This window comes from Felis catus, chromosome E3 (assembly GCF_018350175.1).
Source record: "Felis catus isolate Fca126 chromosome E3, F.catus_Fca126_mat1.0, whole genome shotgun sequence".
Lineage (NCBI taxonomy): Eukaryota > Metazoa > Chordata > Mammalia > Carnivora > Felidae > Felis > Felis catus.
Genome location: NC_058383.1, coordinates 10,459,636 through 10,481,793, shown reverse-complemented (window position 1 = coordinate 10,481,793; position 22,158 = coordinate 10,459,636). Strand labels below are relative to the sequence as shown.

The 22,158-nt window shown below is 60.2% G+C and overlaps 1 protein-coding gene across 15 annotated transcripts in view; it reads right to left on the bottom strand.

Moving 5' to 3' along the window:
* Window positions 1-21,765, bottom strand: part of ELN (elastin) — a 31,174-nt gene extending 9,409 nt beyond the window's left edge. For 2 of the 15 annotated variants that reach the window (XM_019820585.3, XM_019820594.3), the window contains exons 1-23: window positions 21,584-21,764; window positions 15,854-15,904; window positions 14,698-14,727; window positions 14,177-14,209; window positions 12,467-12,496; window positions 10,460-10,555; window positions 10,126-10,185; window positions 9,974-10,042; window positions 9,259-9,306; window positions 8,243-8,314; window positions 7,884-7,913; window positions 7,376-7,447; window positions 6,828-6,869; window positions 6,358-6,417; window positions 6,019-6,066; window positions 4,376-4,468; window positions 4,231-4,293; window positions 3,493-3,672; window positions 2,491-2,544; window positions 1,829-1,957; window positions 1,583-1,645; window positions 1,080-1,166; window positions 154-210 (exon numbers count right to left, since the gene is read on the bottom strand). In XM_019820585.3, the coding sequence (XP_019676144.1) occupies window positions 154-210; window positions 1,080-1,166; window positions 1,583-1,645; window positions 1,829-1,957; window positions 2,491-2,544; window positions 3,493-3,672; window positions 4,231-4,293; window positions 4,376-4,468; window positions 6,019-6,066; window positions 6,358-6,417; window positions 6,828-6,869; window positions 7,376-7,447; window positions 7,884-7,913; window positions 8,243-8,314; window positions 9,259-9,306; window positions 9,974-10,042; window positions 10,126-10,185; window positions 10,460-10,555; window positions 12,467-12,496; window positions 14,177-14,209; window positions 14,698-14,727; window positions 15,854-15,904; window positions 21,584-21,665 (1,549 nt within the window). In that variant the 5' untranslated portion in view covers window positions 21,666-21,764. Of the gene's footprint in view, window positions 1-153; window positions 211-1,079; window positions 1,167-1,582; window positions 1,646-1,828; window positions 1,958-2,490; window positions 2,545-3,492; window positions 3,673-4,230; window positions 4,294-4,375; window positions 4,469-6,018; window positions 6,067-6,357; window positions 6,418-6,827; window positions 6,870-7,375; window positions 7,448-7,883; window positions 7,914-8,242; window positions 8,315-9,258; window positions 9,307-9,973; window positions 10,043-10,125; window positions 10,186-10,459; window positions 10,556-12,466; window positions 12,497-14,176; window positions 14,210-14,697; window positions 14,728-15,853; window positions 15,905-21,583 lie in introns of all 15 variants that reach the window. The other 13 variants (XM_019820591.3, XM_019820582.3, XM_019820583.3 and 10 more) reach the window with 13 other exon arrangements.
* Window positions 21,766-22,158: the final 393 nt, after the last annotated feature.

Here is a 22,158-nt window from a genome sequence, read left to right as displayed (position 1 = left end):
AAAGTGGTCAGATAAGCCAACGATTGTGAGAAAGCCCAGGATGTGATAGCCCGAGGGGACTTGCCTCCTTGGGGGGAGGGGCCCCGCTAGACCCTAGAACAGGGAACATGAGAGAGCCGTGCTCCAGAATGGGGGGTTGGGGGGGACACTTACCAAACTGGGCGGCTTTGGCAGCGGCTTTGGCGGCTGCGGCGGCCGGGGTCCCCACTCCTGGAGAGGTGAAGAACAGGGATCAGGGGGCAGTCCCTGGCACCCCTCCCCACATCCTCCCTTCCCCTTCCCCGATTTTGGAAAGACCACCCATAGGGAAATGTCCCCTCCCCCAGCAGACCCTCCCCACGCTGCCTCCTTGCCCCTGCAGACAGAGAGGGAAGCACATGGAGTCGGCCTGCATCCCACTCCGAGGATGGCCCACTAGTCAACCTAGGCACGTCCCTTCCCTGGGAAGTGGCCCTGGGACTGTGACATTCTAGCTCTGGCTATGGCAGACCGGAGCCCAAAGCTGATGGATTGAAGCACAGACCCTCTCCTCATCGTCTAGAAGGCTTGTGCAGCTTTCTGCTGATGGTGGTGTTTATTTAAAAAAAAAAAAGAAGAAAAAAAAAAAAGAAAAAAGAGAAATTCCTAACAGTGCCTGTGTCCCAAATGGGAGGAAACAGCCCATTTCTTAGGGGGAAACTCAGAAGGGAAATTTTCTCCCAGAAAGAAGGCACACAGAAGAGAAATCTGGTGGGGAAAAGCCACCGAGGACGTGAGCCCAACGGTGGTATAGACCTTCCCGCCTGATCAGGAACCAGAAAGGCCCCTGGAGTGAAGGAGGCCATCCAGCCCTGGCAGAGCACAGCTCGGCCGCCTAGCTGGATGACGGCTGACTTCCCGAGCCCCCCCCCCCCCCCCCCCGGCAAGCTGGGGTCCCCTGGAGGGTCTTCCCTCCAAAGGGGAATTTGCCCTCTCCCCTCCCCACCCCTGGGCTCCGTGAAGTCTTGCCACCCGCAAAGTGATGTACTTGACCCGGTCAACGCCAGGGCTCCTTTCGTGAGACAAAGCCACCCCTCCTCTGGGTTGGGGACGCAGCTCACCTGGCACCCCTCCTACACCTGGCACGCCTGCTACTCCGTCTCCGATGCCTGGCACCAGCCCGCCCAAGCCTCCGACGCCTCCAGCACCTGGAAGAGCAAAGAGCGTCAGGCTCCTGGGAGAGGGAAGGGGAGACGGTGGCGTGGGGAACAGAATGGCTGATGGGCACCTCCGCCTGGCTGATGTGGGGTACAGCTGAGAAGCGGGGCTGATAATCATAGTGGTGAGCGACTGAAAAGGGCAGAAGAGGTCAGAGTGGCTTCGGAAGATGGGGTCGGGGGACTCCTGACCTTGACCCAGGCCATTCAGCCCCAGGGGCCTGAGGGTGGGGTTGCTCTGCCCTCTCGCTGGAGAACTGCTCTGACCTTGGAGCCTGGGCCCCAGGTCAGATAAGCCAACGATTGTGAGAAAGCCCAGGATGTGACAGCCCGAGAGCAGGGCTGGGGTGAGCAGGAGGGGGGGGCACGGCCCTGGGTGTGGGGACAGGCAGGGCAGGGGCACTTACCGTACTTGGCTGCCTTGGCGGCTGCTGCTGCCTGAGCTGCGGCTGCTGCCTGGGCAGCGGCTGCTGCGAGGAAAGAGAGAAAGCTTGGGGCATCTCAGTGGGGCTGGGCGAGCAGTGCTCATACCCAAAGTTGCTGGAGGCCGTCCTTGCGCGTGTTGAAGCCCAGTCTATGCTCCCTTGCGCCCCCTGCCCCCCCCGCCTCAGCCCTACAAAAGAGAAGTTAACCCAGATGGAACTAAGGCTCACGGGAAAGGCCAGCTCCAGGGACAGCTCCAGGGACAGCGCCCACTCCAGCTCCGACACCGTAACCAGGAAAGCCCCCGGCGCCAATCCCGAAAGTGGGAATGCCTCCAACTCCCACTCCCGCTCTGGCCCCTGCAGAGGGAAGAGAGTTGGGTGGAAAAGCATCTCAGTGAGGGAGGCTGGGGAGGGCTCTGGGGGTGCTGGTCAGCCGGAAAGACGATGCAAACCTCTCCCAAGTCTGATGAATGAAGGACCGGAAACCATAGAATGCATGGGCCTCCTGCCAGCCTCCTGCGGGGAGCATTTACGGAGACCCTGCCCCCTCCACTCTCCAACCACTGTCTTCTCTGAAGGGCCCCTTTGTCGGCTATAGAGAGATTGTGGGCAGGTCCCGTATCCCCAGTCAGGCTTGGGCTCCTCTGAGAGGGCCCTGGCCAGGGCAGGGAGGCTCAGGGACGTGGTCTCCACTGGGAATGCCGTACTGGGACTCTCCCATCACTCAGCCCCATGGCCTCGTGGTGGGAGACGACCAGAGGAGACACTGCCCTGGGGCCCAACAGTTCCAAGTCCCAGCTCTGTCAGTGGCTTGTGATGTGACCTTGGGTAAGTCACTCCCCTTCTCTGGCCAGAACAGGATGGGGCAGAGCTAGCCACACAGCACTCACCGTATTTGGCTGCTTTGGCGGCTGCTTTAGCGGCTGCAGCTGGTGACACAGCTCCTGGAGGGGCCAAGGGGGACACAAATGACGCAAAGTTCTACCTATCCATTCACCCATGCATATCCGCATTTACTCCTCTGACCATCTGTCTACTTAACCACCCATTCATCCACCCATCGACCTACCCACACGTCTGTCCATTTGTTTGGCTATCCTTGGACTTCAATCCACCCGCTCAACGACTTATCTCTCTGTCCTGTGCACCTACCTATCCATCCACTTATTCACTCATCCGCCTATCTAGCCATTCATCTATCCATCCAATCATTCATTTTGCATTTGCCTTCCACACACCCATCTAGTCATTTGCTCACTGAACCATGTGCTTATCCATCCATCATGCATGATGCAAGCACCCATCTATCCAGCCATCCGTCTTTCTAGCCACTTATCTAGGGCCCCATCTGCCCTTCCATCTGTCCTTCCATCCCTGCGTCATCTATCCATCCGTCATTTTACCCATGTGTCTAGTCATCCGTATATCTACATATCCTTGTACTGTCCCTTCATCTACCCATTCCCTCATCCATCAACTTGTCTACTCACCTACTCACTTGCCATTCACCTACATACCCAGGTGTCTGTCCATCCATCCATCCATCCATCCATCCACTTACCCACCATTTACTGAGCACTTATTCAGCTAAGGGCTGGGAACACAGAGATGAAAAAGAAATGGCCACTGCTTCCAGGAGCACACTGACAGCCAGAGGATGAATTAGAGAAGATGATGCTGACAGTGACTAATTAGGAGGTTGTTACAGCCCAAAGAGGAGAAGGCGAGGCCTGGGCAGTCGTATGAAGAGAAGAGGATAGATGCGTGAGGTATTAGGGGGAATCTGAAAGTCTTAGCAATCGTTTCAGTATTTCTCTCTCACCCACGCGCATATGCACGCACACACAGCCCAGCTCACCTAGTCAACCCACAATTCCCCGGGCCCCCAGTACCTGGGACTCCAACACCTGGGACTCCAACACCTGGGACCCCAACACCTGGAACTCCAACACCTGGAACGCCGACACCTGGGACCCCAACACCTGGAACGCCAACACCTGGGACCCCAACACCTGGGACTCCAACTCCCGGGACAAAGCCTGGCCCACCAGGCACCACGCCTCCGGCAGCTCCTGTGGGAGGAAAGGATTGTCTTCCTGGCCGGACCCTGTGGGAATCTCAGAGGGCCCCCAAAGGCATGGCTCTGGTGATCTGTGGGAGAGGCAGGTCCTGAGTGCAGATCCCAGGCAGGCTGGCCTTGCCCCTGCGTGGATCCAACCCATCGGAGAGAAGGGGAGGCCGACGGAACCGGCACAGAGCTCTGCGGGTTTGGATCGGTGGACGGGAAGAGCCCGATCTGTGTCTAAAGTCAAGTCAGGTCTCTCCGCTGGGCGCCCAGGCAGTGGGTGCAGCAGGTGCGGGCAGCCCTGAAGGTAGGAAGGGCTCCCACTCCATGGGAGCCCCCTCACCCGCCACCAGCTGGGCCAATCAGTGGAAAGTAATGGCCTTCTGGGCAGAGTGGCCAGAACAGGCAAAGGCAAGGAGGTAGGGACATCGCATGTTTGGGGCGGGGGCGGGGGTGGGGGATAGAAGCTGCCATAGATGGATCTTGTAGGGCTGGGCTGTGCAAGGCCCATGCAGATGGGGGTCTGGGGGCAGGCTGGGGCCCCGGGCCTGCTCAGGGCACTCACCGAATTTAGCTGCCTTAGCGGCGGCTTTAGCAGCAGCAGCAGCAGCAGCAGGAGTCCCTGCCCCTGAGAGACAGTCACAGAGGGTGAGGCCCTTTCCCGGGGACCCTCTCAAGGACACCCCCACCCCCAGCGGTACAGACGCTACCTGCGATGCCTCCAATCCCAGGAATTGCGCCGGCCCCACCAGGAATGCCGCCACCGCCAACACCAGGGAGAACCCCGGCTCCTCCAGCACCTGCTGGGATGGGGACAGTGATGTGGCTCCCAGGGCCCCGCCCCCGGGAGGCCCCGGCAGGAAGGCTCCTTGGATGCCGGCATTTTAACCAGCACAACCTCCACTGGGAACGAGGCCCAGGCATCTCCGGATGGGCCTGCTAGAGAAGGCCCCCACCCGACTGTTCCTTGACTCACCCCCAAAGTGTCCATTTCAACACGCTCATTAAGGGACTTGTATGTTTTCAGACAAATCCCATCCTGATCACTGCCACATACTGAGAAACCACAAGCGGCCGCTCCCCGGGCCAGAGGGGCCCCTGCAGGAATGTTCAAGGCTTCCTCTCCCTGTGTTCCAAAGCCTCGGCCAAGTTTGTAATCCAAGCGCCTGGCTGCCTGGCTCTGGCAGCCCCTCTCTGTCCCACTCTCCTGCTCCCACATTCCAGCCATCCCCTCCAGCCTTGGGGGCCTAGAGGGAGGGCCTGCGGGGCCTCCAGGGAGCAGGCCTCCCGCTCAGTACTCTGCCCCTCCCCCCCCATCCTCCCACCTTGGGCCGGTGGGGAGATGTCCTCTGTCCCATCTCGGTACAGGAAGGGCTCCCCCGGGAACTAGAGATGAAGCCAAGGGCTTCAGTCCCAGTAGACTGATTCTGAACTGGGGGATGATCTGGGGCAGGGGCATAGATGTTCACTCTGCCCACTACACGGGCGCAGGGAAGGCCTTGCCACCTTTGCTGGTCAAGGCATCACTGACTTGAGCGGGTTGGACGTTGTATAGCACACATTAACTTGATAGTGAACAACAACATTGTTTAAATGCTCAAGTATGCACCACCCAAAATGATCATTCCAACCACCATAGAAACCCATCCCCTCTGCCTGGGCTTCTCCTTCCTATATTCACCACATGGTAAACTCCAGAATCACACATGATTTTCCCTGAGAAGCCTTCCTGATTTTCCCCAGGTAGAAATAATGTCTCCCTCTTCTTGACTCCCACCACAGTGCCTGCATTTTCCAGCAGGGCTCTTAGTTGACCCTGGTCTCTGAAATAGATGGAGGGAGGGAGAGAAGGGGAGAGGGAGGGATGGATGGATGGATGGATGGGTGGACGGATGGATGGAGAGATGCAGGATGGAGGGATGGGAGAAGGAAGGGATTGGTGGAGAGAGGGAGGGATGGATAGATGAAGGAGGGAGGGATGGAGTGAGGAATGGAGGGGAGACGGATGGGGGATGGATGGATGGGCGGATGGATGGGTGGATGGATGAAGGGATGGAAAGAAGGAAGGATTGATGGGTGGATGGGAGGAGGAATGGATAGATGGAAGGAGGGATGAATGGATAATGGATGGATGAAGGGATGGAAGGAGGAATGGATAGATGGAAGGACGGAGTGATGGAAAGAAGGAAGGATTGATGGATGGATGGATGGGAGAATGGATGATATTGAAAACACTGGATAAATGGTGGGGTCAGAGGCTGCCTTTGTTTGTTCTCTGTGAGGCAGGCTCCCAGTGATAATAGGGCCGGGGGGCTGGAGGGCTGGAGGGCTGGGGGCTGGCAGGGGCACTCACCAAACTTAGCTGCTTTAGCTGCTGCTGCTGCAGCCTGGGGGCCGACCCCTAGGGAAGGGGAAGGAGAGAGAGACTCTGAAAACTGCTCCTGTGTCTCTGAGCCCACCTGTTCCAGCCCCACGAGAGCCGATCCTTTCATGTGTGGGTGTGGGTGAGGGACTTCACAGCAAGCAGAGGCTGACGGAACTGCCCCCACCTGAGAATCTTCTCCAGGCTCAGACTGGGGTCTGGATGCACGGTGGGCTGGCCTGCATTCTCGAGAGACCCTGGCCAGCCCTGCGGCTCCGGAGCCTGGGTGACTAGTGCCCCTTGAGCTGACAGTTGGGTGAGGTTCCTTACCTGTCCCTGTTGGGTACCCAGCCTTGCCCGCAGCACCAGCCACTCCTCCTGGCCCATAGCCTGTGAAACAGAGAGGCTCAGTGGGCATCTGTACAGATCTCACTGTGGCTGCCCTCCCTGCCCTGCCCTGCCCTTCAGGGGTCAGGCTGCCCGGAGTCTCCACCCTATCACTCCCAGCCAGAGTTAAAACAGATTCAAATGCGTGTGGGAGGCTTCTTCCCGTTTTACAGATGAAAATACTGAGGCTCAGAGAAGAAACCGGTTTACCCAAGGCCTGGGGCTAAGTGTGAGGACCAGAATTGAGAACCAGGCTGCCTGAGTCCAAGATCTGTGTTCCCTTGTCACAGAATTCCCTTTCCAAGACTTTGTTCCAGCCCCAGGTGGCTGCTCTCCTAGTGGAATAGGTCCTTGCTAAGACCCTGCAGCTGGAAAGCACTAGAAGCCCATCCGTTTAGGAGGGTCTTACTCACCATAGGGCAGTTTCCCAGTGCTGTAGGGCAGTCCGTAGCCACCTGAAGAGAGGGCAGGGTGGGCTTAGGGGCTGCTCCATGGCAGTCCTGTGCTGGGCCCCCACTGCCTGGGTAGACGGACCTACCCCCACAGGTACTGAGGCCTGAGACCTCCCTACGCGCACCAAAGGTCCTGCGCTGCGCACAGAGGCTCTCGGGAGTGCAGATGCCCTCGGTGGAGGAGGGAAAGGGACCCCTGCTCCAGGGGATGATGGAACAGCGCTCCCCCCACAAATCCGGGGCCTGCCATGGCCTTAGAATCCTAGTATCTTCCTGATTATTAACCTCCCAACAGGAACCATCTCATTGTCTGAGCTGATTGCGGGGGTGGGGGCTGACATCGGAGGGGTCTTTCCATCGAAGGGTGTTTCTTTCCATCAACACAGATCGCTTCCCATCAGGGCTATGGGTCTCTGTACCTGTGCCCACATGTGCACGTGTGTAAACATATGTGTGCATGTGAGTGAGGCCCAGTGAGTGGCACCTCTTGAATCGTCCTTCTGACTTACCTGGCAGCTTGGGAGCCTTGATGGGGTACCCCAGCGGGACTCCAGGCTGCTGGCCCCCAAAGGGTCCAACTCCTGTGGGAACAAGGAGAGCAGACTCAGGTCCCAGCAATGTGGGCCAGCAGGCCTGCTCAGCCCTCAGCCTCACACTTGACTTTCTGCTCCGTGGGAGCAGCTGATCAGTGGTCGGCTCAGTGCTGGGTCACTTCCTCCCGGGAAACTGCCGGGCGCTCTCCCTCCTGGGGCTCGAGCCGTGAGTTGGGGCCTGCAGCTCTCACGGCATTTGGCACAGATGGTGGGGTTTCTGGGCTCATCTGGCTGCTGCTTGGACGGAGGGGTTGGGTGGGGGGAGCAACGTGCTGTGCTGAAGTCCCCTCCGAGGCCTGGGGCAGGAGGTCTGAGGGAAAGTGGACAGGCCTCCAGGGGATTCTGGGTGGCCCCGCCCCTCCCTGCCTGGCTGGCTCCTCTGCTGGCCTGCCCGCCCACCCGGGGACACCCAGTTTGGCCTCACCTGGGATTCCAGCAAAAGCTCCGCCTCCGCCTGCAACGACCAATGACAAGGAGCCGTCACTGGGGCCCTGCCGCCATGGGGACCAGTAACCGGGGCCAGGAGGCACTGAGGGGCGGGCTGACCAGAGCAGGGCCAGTTCTGCCCAGATCCCCCGGCCCAGGCTGCCCTCACACGCACTGTGGGATTTCTGAGAGGGGTGCTACCCATCTTGGCCAGTTGTACCAGGACTGGAGCCCAGGAGGTGCCCGTCCAGAGGGCCCTGAGCCCAGGGTCCCCCTCCCCACCCCCACTCCTGGCCGGAGAGGCCTGAGGGTGGGTGGAGATTCCCACCATGGGCTCCCAGACCGCTGGCCGCATACCTGGGGTCTTGGCCTTGACTCCTGTTCCGGTGGGAACCCCGGGGAGCACCCCCACACCCGGGAACCGAGCTCCTATGGGGGCAAAGGGAGGGAGCTGGCGGTGAGGGTGGGAAGGCAGGCCTCGCAGACACCCACACCTCCCTCGGGTCACACAGCTGACCTTCTGTGCTGTCAGCGACAGGCACGGCTCAGGTGGTGATAGGGGCGCGTGGGGGTGGTGACTCTCCTTCCCCGTCTGACCCAAGGTCAGAAGACCTGAGCTTGCACCCCATTTCCTAGCCTCTTGAGCCCGCGCCTCAGTTATTGGAGTTAATTTCCAGCCCAGCAGCACATCGTCCCCAGAGAAGGCAGACAGTTAAACCCTGTTCGAGGCAGCAAGCCTGCGCCCCTCGGGGGCTCTCGCTGGAGGTGCGGCCACACCAAACAGGAAGTGGCCATCTGCCGTGGCCGGGAACTCTCTGTTTGCCAGCATCTGGTGGTTCTACCACTCATGTCTCCACTGGGGCTGGGCCACCTCAGCCGGAGGGACAGGGGGAGGGCCACTCTGTCAGCAAATCCCTCCGAGCAGGCTGAATTTGGGCTTTTGGGGGAATTCAGGAGGTCACATGGTGGGTGGGGTGGCCAGGCCCTGGCAGGGAGAGGAGGGCGAGAGGGCAGCTCTGAGGGGTCTCCGGCGGGGCAGATGTGCTGGGCGGGCCCCCTGGTGACTCACAGCTTTTGGGAAACAGCTGGCCACACTGGGACTCGGTGTGTCCTCGGGGGGCCCTTCTCGGGCTGTGACGAGGGTCTGGGTTTGGGCCGAGGGTCAGGGTTTGGGGCGGGTTGGGGGGGGGTGTGTGACGCTGACCAGACTTTGTGGGGAAAGATGGCCAGGCCTGAGCTTTGACGCTTAGGGAGACAGGGCTGTTCAGGGCCCAGCCGGTGGCCCTGGCTTGTGGGGAGGTGACGGGCCACCTGGGAGGCTGCCAGAGGCTGCTCTCCTTGCTCTAGGGTCCCTTTCTTCTTCTTGCCCTCACCTGTGCCTGGGAGCACTCCACCTGGGTAGACACCTGGCAGGCCCACACCTGCGGCCAGAAGGGAAGGTTTGGGCCATGAGCAGCAGCCTGGCCTCTGGGGACCCCTCCCCGCTCCTCCTCTCCCAAGCGGCTCCGGGGCTCCGGGGCCGGCCTCCCAGGGCCCAGAGGGCATAGCCAGGGACACATGTGCAGTGGCCGCAGCTCTCCCACGAGTTTCAGAAATCATCCGCAAACCCTTCTGCGTGTGGATTCATCTTGTCTCCTGGAGCCTGTTTACATGGCCGGCTCAGCCCACCTCTGGGCTAACAGCTTCCAGATGTTCCCTCCCTGCTGTGTGGACTCAGGCAGCCTTTTGTTCAACCTGAAGTCACTTCCTCAAGGGCTTGGGGCAGAGCACCAGATGCGGAGTCCGAGTGCCTGGGGCTCAGCCCTGCTCTGCCGTGACAGGCCCTTCTGAGCTGACTGTCCCTCCTGAGCCCCGGTGCCCCAGCTGTCATCTGAATGCCTGCCACAGAGCCTGTCTCTGAGGCCTCCTGCTCTAAGAGCTGGAAGAACGGCCCGGAAGGCGGGCCAGGGCCCGTCTCCCAGGTTTCGGACGAGGCACCAGACGCGGGCCTAGCTGGTTTCCCCACCTACTGCGGCCCTTCCTGTGCGGTGTGCGGGTGGGGGCCTCTGCCCTCCCCGCCCTCTGCCCCCCCGGGGACAGCACACTGACCGGGCACTTTCCCAGGCTTCCCTCCGACTCCGACTCCGACTCCGGCTCCGGGCTGAGGCACCACTGCACCTGGCATGGGACGGGCCGCATCACAGTGGGCTCCCCCCAGGCCTGCAGCCCTCACCTGGCCGACTCAGGGCTCACCGCCATACCTGTAGACACTCCTAAGCCGCCGACCCCGCCGATGCCACCGACGCCGCCAAGCCCAGCGCCTACGGAGCCGGGACAGGGGGAGGCAAGGGGTCATGCAAGGAATAGTGGGACGCGGAAGGGCCCCGGACTGCCAGCGGAACGCCCCCCATTACGGTCTGGCCCTGCCTCCGCCTCACTTGGGCACTTGGGCACAGCCGGCTGCCTCCCCGAGCCCCAGTGGATTGGAGGTGAGAATTCCGCTCTCCCGCCTGCCTTCCAGGAAAGGTGCTTTGCAAAGTTGTGAGCCCACAGAGGCCAGAGGGGCTAAGGCGCGTCCCCAGGAGTGACACTCACCAGCCTTGGCAGCTGCTTTATAGGCCGCGGCAGCACCTGCCACTCCGCCGGGCACCAGAGCCCCTGGGTAGGTGCCTGCAGGAAACGCCCCGAGCCCTGCCGAGGGGAGGACCTGGTGAGGCCCTGAGCCCCAGCCCACCGGGCCCTGTCCCTCCTGGGAGGCACATTTCAGGTGGTTTTTCGGCTCTCTGCAGGACTTTCACACCAAGCGGTGGCCCCTGGGCCAGGACCAGGTTCGGCGTCGGAGAACAACATATGCCCAGGCTGCTCTGCTCAGCCTTGCGAAATTATGGGGATCTTTTTGGGTCAAACCGCCATCCTCCCCTCCTCCAGAAAGCCTTCCTGGAGCCCTTCCGAGTTGAACGACTCCTCTGGGCTCCATTGGCCCCTGGGGCTTCTGTCCTGCTCTCATCCAGCACCCAGCTGTGACCCACTCGTGCCCTGGACAGACGCTCAGCACCGGTGGTCTCACCCTCCCCCCCATGCTGGCACCCAGGATAGGCCTGGCCTGCGTCCCTGGACCCCAACAGCCCTCCACGCCGAACAGATGCCCTGGGCTTGGCTCTGGCCCCCAGGTGCGCACACTGCCTGGATGTCAACGCTCGCCTGCCCCGGGGCCAGCTCCCGCAAGCCCACCAGCCCCTGCAGGGGGAGAAGGAGACAGAGCGAGGTGAGGAGAGGAGAGGCTGGTGTGCGGGCATCATTCCCGGGCCCGGCATGGGAAGGGTCTCGTGGAGGGTGATCGGGAACCAGGCAGTGCTGTGGTCAGTGTGGGGCGCTCAGGCCCCTAAGCTGGACCCAAGCAGGGCTTCTGACAGGTCCCCCATGGCAAGTACCAAGCTTTGGGACTTGGGGACCGATCCTGATAAAATGGCAGCTACCATTCAGTGACCAGCTACTGTGTGCCATGTAGGCACGATTGTACTGACCCCCCATAACACCCCTAAGCCACTCCGTGCTTCCCCTAAAAGGTCTGCCAGGTAAAGGAGCACCCAGCAGGGCTTTTGGGCGGGGGGGGGGGGCTGGGGCTGAGCAGTCTGCTAGCAGGACCCCCCCCCCCCCGGGCCAGGCCCTGCTCTGTTCCTGCCATCAGCCCCCGACTGACTTCCAGCCCCTGACTGCTTCCTTGCAGGGAGTCCCCTGGCTCAGCCCAATCTTCCTGCCCTGTATCTGGAACCCCTTCTGTCTCCCACCATCTGGATATCTGTCCATCCAGCCGCCCCTGCTGTCCAGGAGCCTCCTTGCTTGTAGACGGATGCTAAAATGTTTATGAGAAGCCGAATGGGTCCCTTTGGCTCTCTCCTTCCCACATCTGGGCCCAATTGCTCCTTCTCCCCCTCCAGGAGACATTCCATGGCTTTGGCCAGGGCCGATGGGCAATCAGGTTGGAGTTCACAACCGTGCCAGGTTTGTTTCCAATTCTGTGAGAATCTTTCCTGCAAGCTCCAGTCTTGGCTATCCTGAGCCCAGGGGCAGCCTTCTCTGGGGACAGACCCCAGACATGGGGGGCTGCTGAGCGCCGGAGGGTCTACCTGGCTTTCATGGGGTGTGGTCTCCCCTTTCCCCCATCTCCTCCTTGTGTGAGCTGACCGTGCCTGAGATGCAGCCGGCCCCTCTGTAAGGTGGGTCTCTAACCGCGGCCCCTCTCCCTTCCGGGCAGGTGCGGTGTGGGTCAGGGCGGGCCTGGGGTGTTCTGGGTTCACTTCCCAGGACTGCAGGCCCTGCCCCTCCCCAGGTCTGTCAGGGGCTTCTCTCAAGCTGGGCCCGTTTCCTGAGCTCCAATAGGGCAGGGAACACGCTCAGGCTTTTCCTGACCACAGAAGGGCTGGGAAGAGAAGATGGGGACCCAACAGGAAGTGGGAAGGAGCTGGGGCCTGTGAGGGTGGCCTGGCAACCTCTGGGCAGCCATCTGTCCTTTTCCCAGGCTCCCCCGCCAGCTGCCTGATCCCAGGGCCACCTCAGCACGACCAGCCCCACCCCTGATGGCCCTCCTTCCTGTAGACTCACCTGGTCCAAACGCCCCCAGGAGTCCGGCCCCTGGAAAGGAGGAAATTGGTGAGGAGCTGACCGTAGTCGGGAGCCAAGGGGCCTGGCCGGCCCAGCCCTGTCTCTTCCAGAGTCCAAGAGCCCCGGCCTCAAACTCTGCTGCCCCCACCTACTCTGTGTGTGAGTGAGGAAGCAAGTCACCTCACCTCTCGGAGACTATAGAATGGCCAGTGTGTCCCCGACCTTCCTGGGACCAGTGGACTGGTGAGCAGAAAGCACCTAGTGTGTGCAACCTGCCAGGGCACCCAGTGGGTGTCCCCCAGCCCCTTCTCGTCGGAGGGAGATATCCTGACTCCCTTTTTGGTCTTACTCCTTTGCCCTGAGCTGGAAGTTCTTTCAGAGTCCCCACTAAGTCTCATCCATGCCTCACTCCAGCGCCCATCCATTATGGGACCCTGTATGCAGCCCCCCCTGTCTTCCCTCTGGTCGTGCTGACACTGGGGTCAGCCCATCCCCCATGCCCCTCCAGCTTTGCTGTCACGACCCTCACTGCGTGGGTTTTCCGGGCTGAGCCAAGTCCTGCGTCCACGCCTTTGTGTCCTCTCCGCCACCGGAGACCCTGTAAGGGTCGCCCCTCCAAGGGAGACAGGACACGGGTTCTGGCCGGATAAGCAGTGAAGCACAAAGTCTCCCGGACTCGCAGACCCTTCCAGACCCCAGGACATCCCTTGCCCAAGATTCCTGCTGTCCTGCCTCTCTCTCGCCTGGCCCGGCCCTGGAATTTCACAACCCAGATGGGCTTGCAGGGAAGAGGGATCTGGGTCCCGTAGATTCATTTGCACTTGGATCATTGAGCATCAGGATTTCGTAAGAGTCGTTGGACATCCAAACTGTCCCGGAGCCTCTGGCTTCAGAGCCAGGGAGACGCGGAGCCGGGGGCGCCAAGGCCACATGTGGAGAATCTCATGCCGACGGCGCCATAAATCTGGACTGAGACACCGCTTCCTCCACCTGCTGCTTGTCTAAGGGCTTCCTGGAGGGACCCTCCCTCCCCCTTTCCTGGGGGTGTGTTGTTTGAGCTGATGGTGGACCTCGGTGGCAGATCCGGGCCCCACGGGCAAGGCCTGGACAGATCTAACCAGATCCTCTTACTGGAAACCTCCAAGGTCTAGACACTGCCGGAAGGGGCCTGGTCGGGAAGGGAGCTCATCTGGGGCTTAGGGTCGGGGTTCAGTCTGGGGTTAAGCCCAGACCTCCGTCTCAGGTCAGGGTTCAGCTTGTGGTCAGATAAGGACTCCGATTGTCACAGAGGTCAGAAATGTCTAGGGTCTTGGCCTGGCGTTAGAAAAAGCTCCGTCTGGGGTCAGGGGACCATCTAGATGGAGTCTGGAGCCTACCGTCTGTGTCTGAGCGCCAGACTGACATTCACAGGCTTGGTGGCCCCTGGAACGTCAGTCCCTACCTTTGCCCCTGGGGCTGTTTCTGAGACCCTGTGCCCAGGGGACTCTCCAGGCAGCTGGACACACAGGCGTTTTGCAGGGTAGATGCGAGGCACTCCTCACACGGGGGAGACCTCGAGCGAGCGGCCACCAGCCGCCTGCTCCTTAGAAGCCCGGGGGTCTGGCCCCAGCCTGCTTATCTCCCTCCCACCTCACTGGGTCCACCACTCTGTGGGCCCTCCCCTCCCGTGCTCCCAGCCCTCTCGCCATGCCCCGAGGCCTCGGGTCTTACCTGGCTTGGGTGGTTTGCCTCCTGGCCCCAGAGCTGCAGAGGGAAAGAGGTGATAATGTATAGAGAGCCCCACGCCACCATTTATCTACTGTTTACCTTCCCCGGGGCACTGGGGCTTCTCACTCCCCGGGTTCTAGAAGGGGGCTGTCAGGGGATGGTCCCCCCACCCTTTGGACAGGGAGCTGCTGGGAGCCCGGTGTCTGGATGTGCGGGTAGGAAGCTGACCGGATTCATGGCGTACGCTCTCTCAGACTCAGTTTCTCAGCCCCAGAAGGGAAAGGTGATACCCACCCGGTAGGCCTTGCAGGGGTGTTACGGAAGATCAAAAGAAACAGGAAAGAGGGCAGGGGAGGGGCCCGGGAGGCTGGTGGGCTCTCTCCCCCAACACTGGACACTCCGTCCATAAACTGAGGGGCCCTTGATGCTGAGGCCTTCTGGGGTTCTGGGGCCTGGGGACCCGGTTGGGCCAGAGTCACAGCCAGACCCCATCAGTGAGAACCACGTTTGGTTTCTGAGCTTACCTCCTCCTCCCAGACCTCCGAGACCAGCCCCTGCGTTGAGAGGGAGAGAGAGAGAGAGAGAGAGAGAGAGAGAGAGAGAGAGAGAGAGAATGAACCATCAGAATGTCAACGGCATTCTCACTCATGGAGCGCTCTCTTTTTAGCCAGCCAGAAAGCTGCCCACTGACCCACAGTCAAGTTCCTCGCTGCCTAGCCGCATGATGCCGGGCCAGCCTTAAGCTCCGTGAGCCTCAGTTCCCCACTGGGCCAACAGCCTGGTGCCCGCCAGTGTCTGGGAGTGTCCGAGGCTGCCCTCACCTTCATATCAGTTCTGAACACTCAACTGCCTTTTTTTTTTTCCCCACTAGATCTCTAGTTTATTATAAAAGGACGTACCCCAGGAACAGCGAGATGGAAGAAGGCAAGGTGTAGGGGAAGGGTACTGGGCTTCCCCATCCTTTCCGGGCACCTCTCTTCCTATACCTCCAGGCGTGCACCTCCCAGAAGCGCCTCTCAAATTACTTTTTCAGTATTGAAAGCGTTACCTTCGGTTTTTCAATCTACTTTAAAACATGATGCCTTTTCCCACATTCAAAGAAAACGCGCCCCCTCACCCCCCCCACCCCATGCCACAGCTGCAACACATTCTGCTCATTATTTTTTGGGGGCGTTCCCAGTCCCCAACGCTGCTTTTCTGTTGTTTGCACTTGAAGAACATTTCGCCGTACGGTTGTGCAGGTAGCGCACTCATACTTTTGAGTAGCTGGGTGTTATTTCAGAGTGTCCTTGATCACTCCCTTCAGTCAGGGTGGGCTTATGGTTTTACGTCTTTGCAAATAACCCTCCGATGGACCTTCTTCGGGATCTCTCTCTGCTTTTCAGTTATTTCCTTTGTGTGGATTCCCAAGACCGAGGTTAAGGGTTTGAAAGGCAGGGGTGCCTGAAGGCGCCCACTTTCCTACAGCCTCGCAAGCATCGTCTTTCAACTTTCAGAAAATTTATGCTCTGAGTGCTTGTGAAAGTGTCACGCGGACTGCTTTTGAAAGTAGGAGGGGCTTGTGGGTCCACTTTGGTAGGCGTGCCAATGTCTCCCCTTCCACATTGTCACACTGTGCATTTCTTACGGACTAATCAGGACCTGCCTTCCCCGAGCGCACGGAAGTTTCCTGTACGTTACCTGGGTAGTAGACGCCTCCGGGAACTGCACCGGGAACAGCCCCTGGGACCCCTGGAAGTGAGTAGGTAGAACCCTCCATCAGCCAGAACCAATAAAAGCACAGTAACAATAATAATGCAGATGATAATGATGATGCTGCACATCTACAAAGAGAGATACGCTGGCCGAAGCAATTTATGTTTACAAAGCATTTTCTCATTCATGCTTCTCAGAATGGCCCCCGTGAGGTTGGAAGGGCAGAGATTACGATTTTCATTTTAACAGATGTGAAATCGGGCTCAGAGAGGTTAAGAGGTGCGCCCAGGGACACACAGCTGGGAAGAGTGGAGTCTGGGCTTAAACCCAGGCCTTCCCTCTGAGCACGGTGTTTTGCACGGTGTTACCTGCTTCTTCTCCCCTCCGCCCCCAGAGAGGGTCCGGCCCCGGGGCTGGGGGCTGTCCGCCTTCTGCTGGGCGGTCAACCCTCTCCAGCCGTAAGCAGCTTGAGCAGGGCCCAGAGCCGCGGGAGGGCAGGCTGGGCTACGACAGTGAGCCCTAAGGAGATGTGGCTGCTGCTAGCAAAAATGTAGCCATTCCCACACTGATAGGATGGCGTGAGGTCAGCGTCCTCAGCCACTGGGCAGCGACGGCTGGGTGGGGTTCTGGCCGTCTGACACCGGGCTGTCTTGGGAGGCGCCGGGGCCCAGAGGGGGACACCATGAATGAGCAAAGTGAATAGTTTCCTAAGGAAAAGTTAATTCACCGGCCAGGCCAGGGGCTGTCTGCCCAGCCGAGATCACGAGTTCACTCCCCACGGACCCGCGAAGCTCTCGCTGGGGAACGCCGTGGCGCTGGGCCCCAGACCGGGCCCGAGCGTGGTCATGGCAACAGACGATCCGGGGGCAGACCGGGCCCTGACTCCACCACCACAGTGGCCCCAGCTTCGTGAGCTGCCTGGCCGATGCCCCAGCCGGGGCCCCGGCACCACCCTGCTGGAAGGGGCGCGGGCGGGGTCGGGGGACGGTGTGGGGCAGCACTGTCTTGTGTCCAGAGGCCTCACGGCAGATGTCTGGCCTCCGTGGCCTGACGATGCTGCACGCTGGGCTTGTTGGCCCCACAGCCCCGTCACCTCCAGCGACAGCCCAGCAGGTCACCGTCATCGGGTGCCGAAGCCCCAGAGCCACACCCCTCCCCCTCCTCCCCTTTCTCTCCCTGTCTCTCCCTCCTGACCGTGCCTCTCTCCCTACCTCTTTGCTCTCCAGCTCCAGGACAGAGGGCAGGAGCAGCCTGGGGGGGGGGGTGGCGGACAGAGCTCGGGGCTCAGGACAGACCCATCTGGCCTCGGGCTGTGCCACTGCTTCCTGTCTGTGTGCCCTTGGGCCAGTCACTTAACCCCTCTGAGCCCGAGTTTCCTTTAAAGAAATGCGGGGCTGATAACCTCTGTCCTGCAAGGCTGTTGCAAATTGTCAAATGTCAAGTGGTTCAAATAAGAGAAGTGTCCTGTCCTGGCTCTGGGCTACAGTAATTGCAAAAAAAAAAAAAAAAAAAGGAAAAGATGGTCAGCCTTTGTCTCTGCTTTGCTGCACCATACCTGGCCTGCGGCCAGGTATGCAGTAGGTATTTAATAAAGCATGGGGGATTTAGGTTGAGGGGAGGATGCTGCCTGTGGGTCTCAGTCCAGCCTATTCCATCCCCAACCAGCCAGGGAGTCTCCCTACCCCGTCCTGGCTGAACCCCTACTTCCTCTGCCCAGGATCTGCTCCCCCCCCCATCCTCTGCCTCCTCTCTCCCCAGCGCCTGCCCGTCTCCCTGCAGTCCTCCTGGCCCTCCCCAGTTCTCCCCCGTCCCCCACCCCAGGATTCAGATCCCAACAGCGCCAAGCTCTGTGCCTGGACCACGACGGCCTGGAGGGGGCTAGAGATTTGGACCCTCATTTTGAGCTGAGGAAATAGAGAAGGTTCAGGGGGGTGCGAAGGATGCCCGCCCTGCCCGCTCCGGGCAAGTGCAGGGGAGGTGAGAACAGATGACAGGAGTCGGTCAGGGGCCTTCAAAAAGGCAGTGGCCTCATTTCGTGCTCCAGCTGGTCACCCTCCTTCTTACCTCCTTGGCGAGAGCGCATCCTCCTGCCAGGATGCCTCTCTGCTCCCCAGTCCTGCCCTTCCTCCAAGACTGAGCTCAAATTCTTCCCTTCCTGCCTTCTCTGGGCCTGTGGCTCTCACGGCTCAGCTGGCCCAAAGCAGCTGGCTTGGAGCATATGCTTGTCTTGTTTTATGTGGGTTTGGCTTGTTTCGCGGGCTAGCCCAGGGTGGAACTTGTCTCTTGCGTCTTAGAATCCGGATCCTAGACTCTCCGAGATCGTAACAGTCTTCTTGGCCTGGGTGGAAACTCCTTCCGCAAACATCCCTCCCTCCCCCGCCCCCCCCGGGCTTCTGCTCACACGCCTCCAGTGACAGGAAAGTCACCCCCTCCCGACACCGTCAGCCCTACCTGCAGAGAGGTCTTCTTTCTGCTGAGATAGAATTTGCCCCTCCGTCTCTCCAATTCTGCCTCTCAGGGCCCCCTGGGCCCAGGCTCATCTCTCATCCACAGTCAGCCCCTCAAAAGCTGACCTTTCTTTCAGGGTCTAACTCAAAGGCCTCTTCTGCTATGAAGCCTTCCTGGATTTCCTGGGACTCTTCCGGGCCTTCCCCGCCCCTCTCCTAGCTGCTTCCTCCATCACTCACGCCTGCTGCGCCCAGGAGACAGAACGTGGGGGTGAGTAGCGAGAGGGAAAGTTAAACCTTAAAACCGGGCACTGATTATAAAAGTCAATCAGCCCGAATAAGTGCGTCGGAAAACGAAGATCTATCGTTTTAGCAATTCACATCCCCGCAGTCCCCTTATTTGATGTTTGCAGATGTTCCGTGGCTGACGCCTCCCACTGTGCCTAGGAGATAAATGAAGCAGGGATGTTTTCCCTCATTTTGTAGCCAGGGAAATCAAGCGCCAGGGAGATGAGGCGCCTGGCCGGGGACCCACAGCTGACCCCAGTCACACGCAGGGCCTTCTGCCTGGGCCCCCGGGCTTCGGGTTCAGAGATGTGGAGAAGGCTGTTCCGGAATGAGCATGGGGCCAGCAGGCCTTGGCAAGGGGCTCTGCCAAGCCCAAGTCCAGGGGGCTGGCAGGGGAGCGGATCAGTCCGCACGAAGCTGTTTATTGTTTGCAGGGAGAAAGCCTGCCAAGGGCTTTTCAAAAACAATCCGTCCTCTAGTGTGGGACTCTGTCCCCTCCCTCCCCTGGGCACGTCTGACCTCCTGCCTTGGCCCCAGCAAATGCGGAGAGCAGGATTAGCTCAGCCGGAGGTCCTTGGCCCCAGAGGCTCATCTGAGTTACCTGGACAGTTTTTACAAAACCTCCACGTCCAGTTTCCTCCTCAGACCAAAGAAAGCAGGAATTCTTGGGTGGGACCCTGGCATTCGAATTGTTTAAAGTTCCCCAGTTAAGTCTAATATTCAGCCAGGGGCTGACAAGCCCTGTACTAAATCATCCTTAGTTCCGAAATCAGAAAACGAAAAGGCTGATATTATTTCTGGGTCCTGGGAGACAGAACTCTGTCTGATTTAATTCCTCTCTCTCTCTCTCCCTTTATAAATGGCACAGGGGTTTGGGACAGCTGGTCCTCAAAGCTACCTTGGAGCTATCCTGAGTGGGTCTAGACACCCCTTGCCACCAGTTTTTCTGGGGAGCCCCCTCCACTGACAATACGGTTCTTTGGGGGCTGGGGAACTCGTGGGGGTGATATCCTCTCAATGGAGGGCGGGGGGAAGCTGGGCTCCCCAAGAGAGCCAGGAGGGCGGTTCTGTGTGTGTGTAGACGTACGGCCCTTTCCACACCCCTTCCCACACCCCGACCTCTTTAGATTTTGGTAGTCCCTGGGCAAAACCCCCAACAGATGGCATGGATTCACGTCCTCCTTCCTGGGACCCAGCTGGTCTACCACGTGGGCCAGAGCTGAGACTTATGTGCAAGAAAAGAAGCACGGCGGTCGAGGCTTGGTAGTGTCACTGAGGGCACCTGCTCTAGGGTGTGCCCACTCTAGAGGACTCAGTCTTGGGCGTGGGCTTTCCCAAGGGTCGCCCGGTGCCCTGCATCCACCCGTCACCCTTTGGCAGAGAACTGGCTGCTGTTAACCCCCTTTGGCCGGTGTTAACCCCCCCAGAGCTGCCTTTGGCTGTCTGAGCTTCCATTTCCCTATTTGTGACAGAAGGTCATAGGCTCAACTCTTAGGGTTTTTGAGGGGATTAATTGCCCCGCTACATAGCTGGTGGCACTGTCTGGAGAGACGGGTGTTCGGGGGCCACACCTGCGGGAGCCGGGAGGAGGCTCAGGAGGGCCCAGAGCTGCTGCTCTCGGCGCTGGGGTGGCTGGTCCTCTGGGATTGTCTCGCTCCCCCTGCGGGGCCCAACCGATGGTGTGCGTGTTCCCCCCTGCCCGCCCCCCAATCCAGGCCTGGGAGCTGACCTCTGTGCAGGAAGCCTCTGCTCTCTGGGGTCCTGTCTGGCTGGTCAATCTCACAGAAACAGTTCCTGCAGCCCCAGCCCCTTACTCCGGCCCTCTGGCCTGGCCCTGTTCCATCCTGTGCCCCCCGACGCCGGCCCCACTGAGGGTCTGGTTCCTAAGGCGAGGAGGACTCCCACGGAAAGCTGACCCCTCCCAGGCCACCCCACCACATGGCTCAAGTGTCTGCACTCCTCTCTTCCTGTGGCCAGAAGCACCTTCGGGGGCCCCCTGGGAGCCACTCCTAGGGTCCTTCGAGGTGTGCAGTGGCCCCACAGAGGGCACCCTTGTGGCCTAACAGAGAGCATGTACAGGACTGCTCCAACGTCCCCTCTAGCCTCTGCTACTGGCCACCCTCCCTCTGCCAGATGAATACCTTCCCCAGCTTCCCTGATCCTCATTTGTGTTCTGTACCACACACACACACACACACACACACACACACACACAGAGTCACATGCACAGTGACAATCCACACCTGGAGACCATATTTCCCACGTGTACATGCCTGTCAGGTGGCAGACTTTTGCACATGCTAACAGGCACTGTTACATACCCTTCAACCCCCACCTCAACACACACACACACACACACACACACACACACACACACACACAGATGCTCAGATGTCCCAGCCCTCCTCACCAGGGACAGACCACAGCAGAGGCTTTCCAACCCACAGCCCCATAATCAACTTGACTCTGACCTTCCTCAGAGGGGGGTCCTGGCTTCCCAGGGGACAAGGAACCTGTTGAGGTCACACAGCTCACCGCAGCTGAGCTGGCCTCCAACCCAGGTCCCCTGCCCTCAGGGCATGTGCGCAACCCCACTGGGTTCACAGGTGTGCAAACCGCCAGTGCCCCACGACCCACCGGGACCCCCCACCGGCCCTTCCCCAGTGTGTGCTCCAGACCCCCTCCACCCCCCCACCCCCCACACTGGCGGAGCTCCCAGGACAGAGCAGGGGTCCTCAACCCTGTCGGAGCGGCAGAACCTGGACACGGTTGGGACCATCCTGAGTCTCGGGGTGTCTGTGTGACAGGTTCCTCCTCTGCACGGGCTGGCTCCCGGGAGGGGCCGTTCTGAGGATCCAGTGGCTGAGGGACCCCCTGGAGGACGGCGGGATGAAGGGCGCCCTCTGGTCTGTCAGTCCGGCCACCTGGCCGGGAGGCCCTCGGGCTGCCGGCGAGCCCCGGGGGGCAGGGTGAGGCCTACCTCCAGGCTGCGAGGGGTGGACGATGGACAGCAGGAGCAGGAGGACTCCGGGCCGCAGGGCTGCAGTTCTCAGACCCGCCATCTCGGGGAGAAATGCCCCAGCCCGCTCTCTGCGCCTCGTTTTATCCCCAAAGCGTAATTGCTGCCTCGTCGGCTGAGAGGGAAGGAGGGAGGGAGAGAGGGCGGGCGGGAGGGCGGGAGAAGGGGGAGGCCTGGGGGAGGGGGCCGCGGGGAGGGGGGCAATTACGAAAGGCCCGGCTCACAAGCCTCCCAGGCTGGGTCTGACTGGACTGGACTGTGGGCTTTTTTCCTTAAAACACACTCACGCGCACACGCACACACACACACACACACACACACACACACAGAGTTCCTTCATCTCTCTCCTGCTTTCCCTCTGTAGCTGTTCCCTCACTGCTGGCCCTGTTCCCGCCAGAAAGTGCGAGGGGGGCCTCTGCCAGGACAGCCCTCGGGAGAGGAAGCGGGAGGGAGGGCCCTGCAGCCCAGCCAAAAATCCGGCCCCAGCCAAGGCCCGAGTGGCCAGGCCCCCGCCCCTCCGGCTGGGCCCCGGGCCC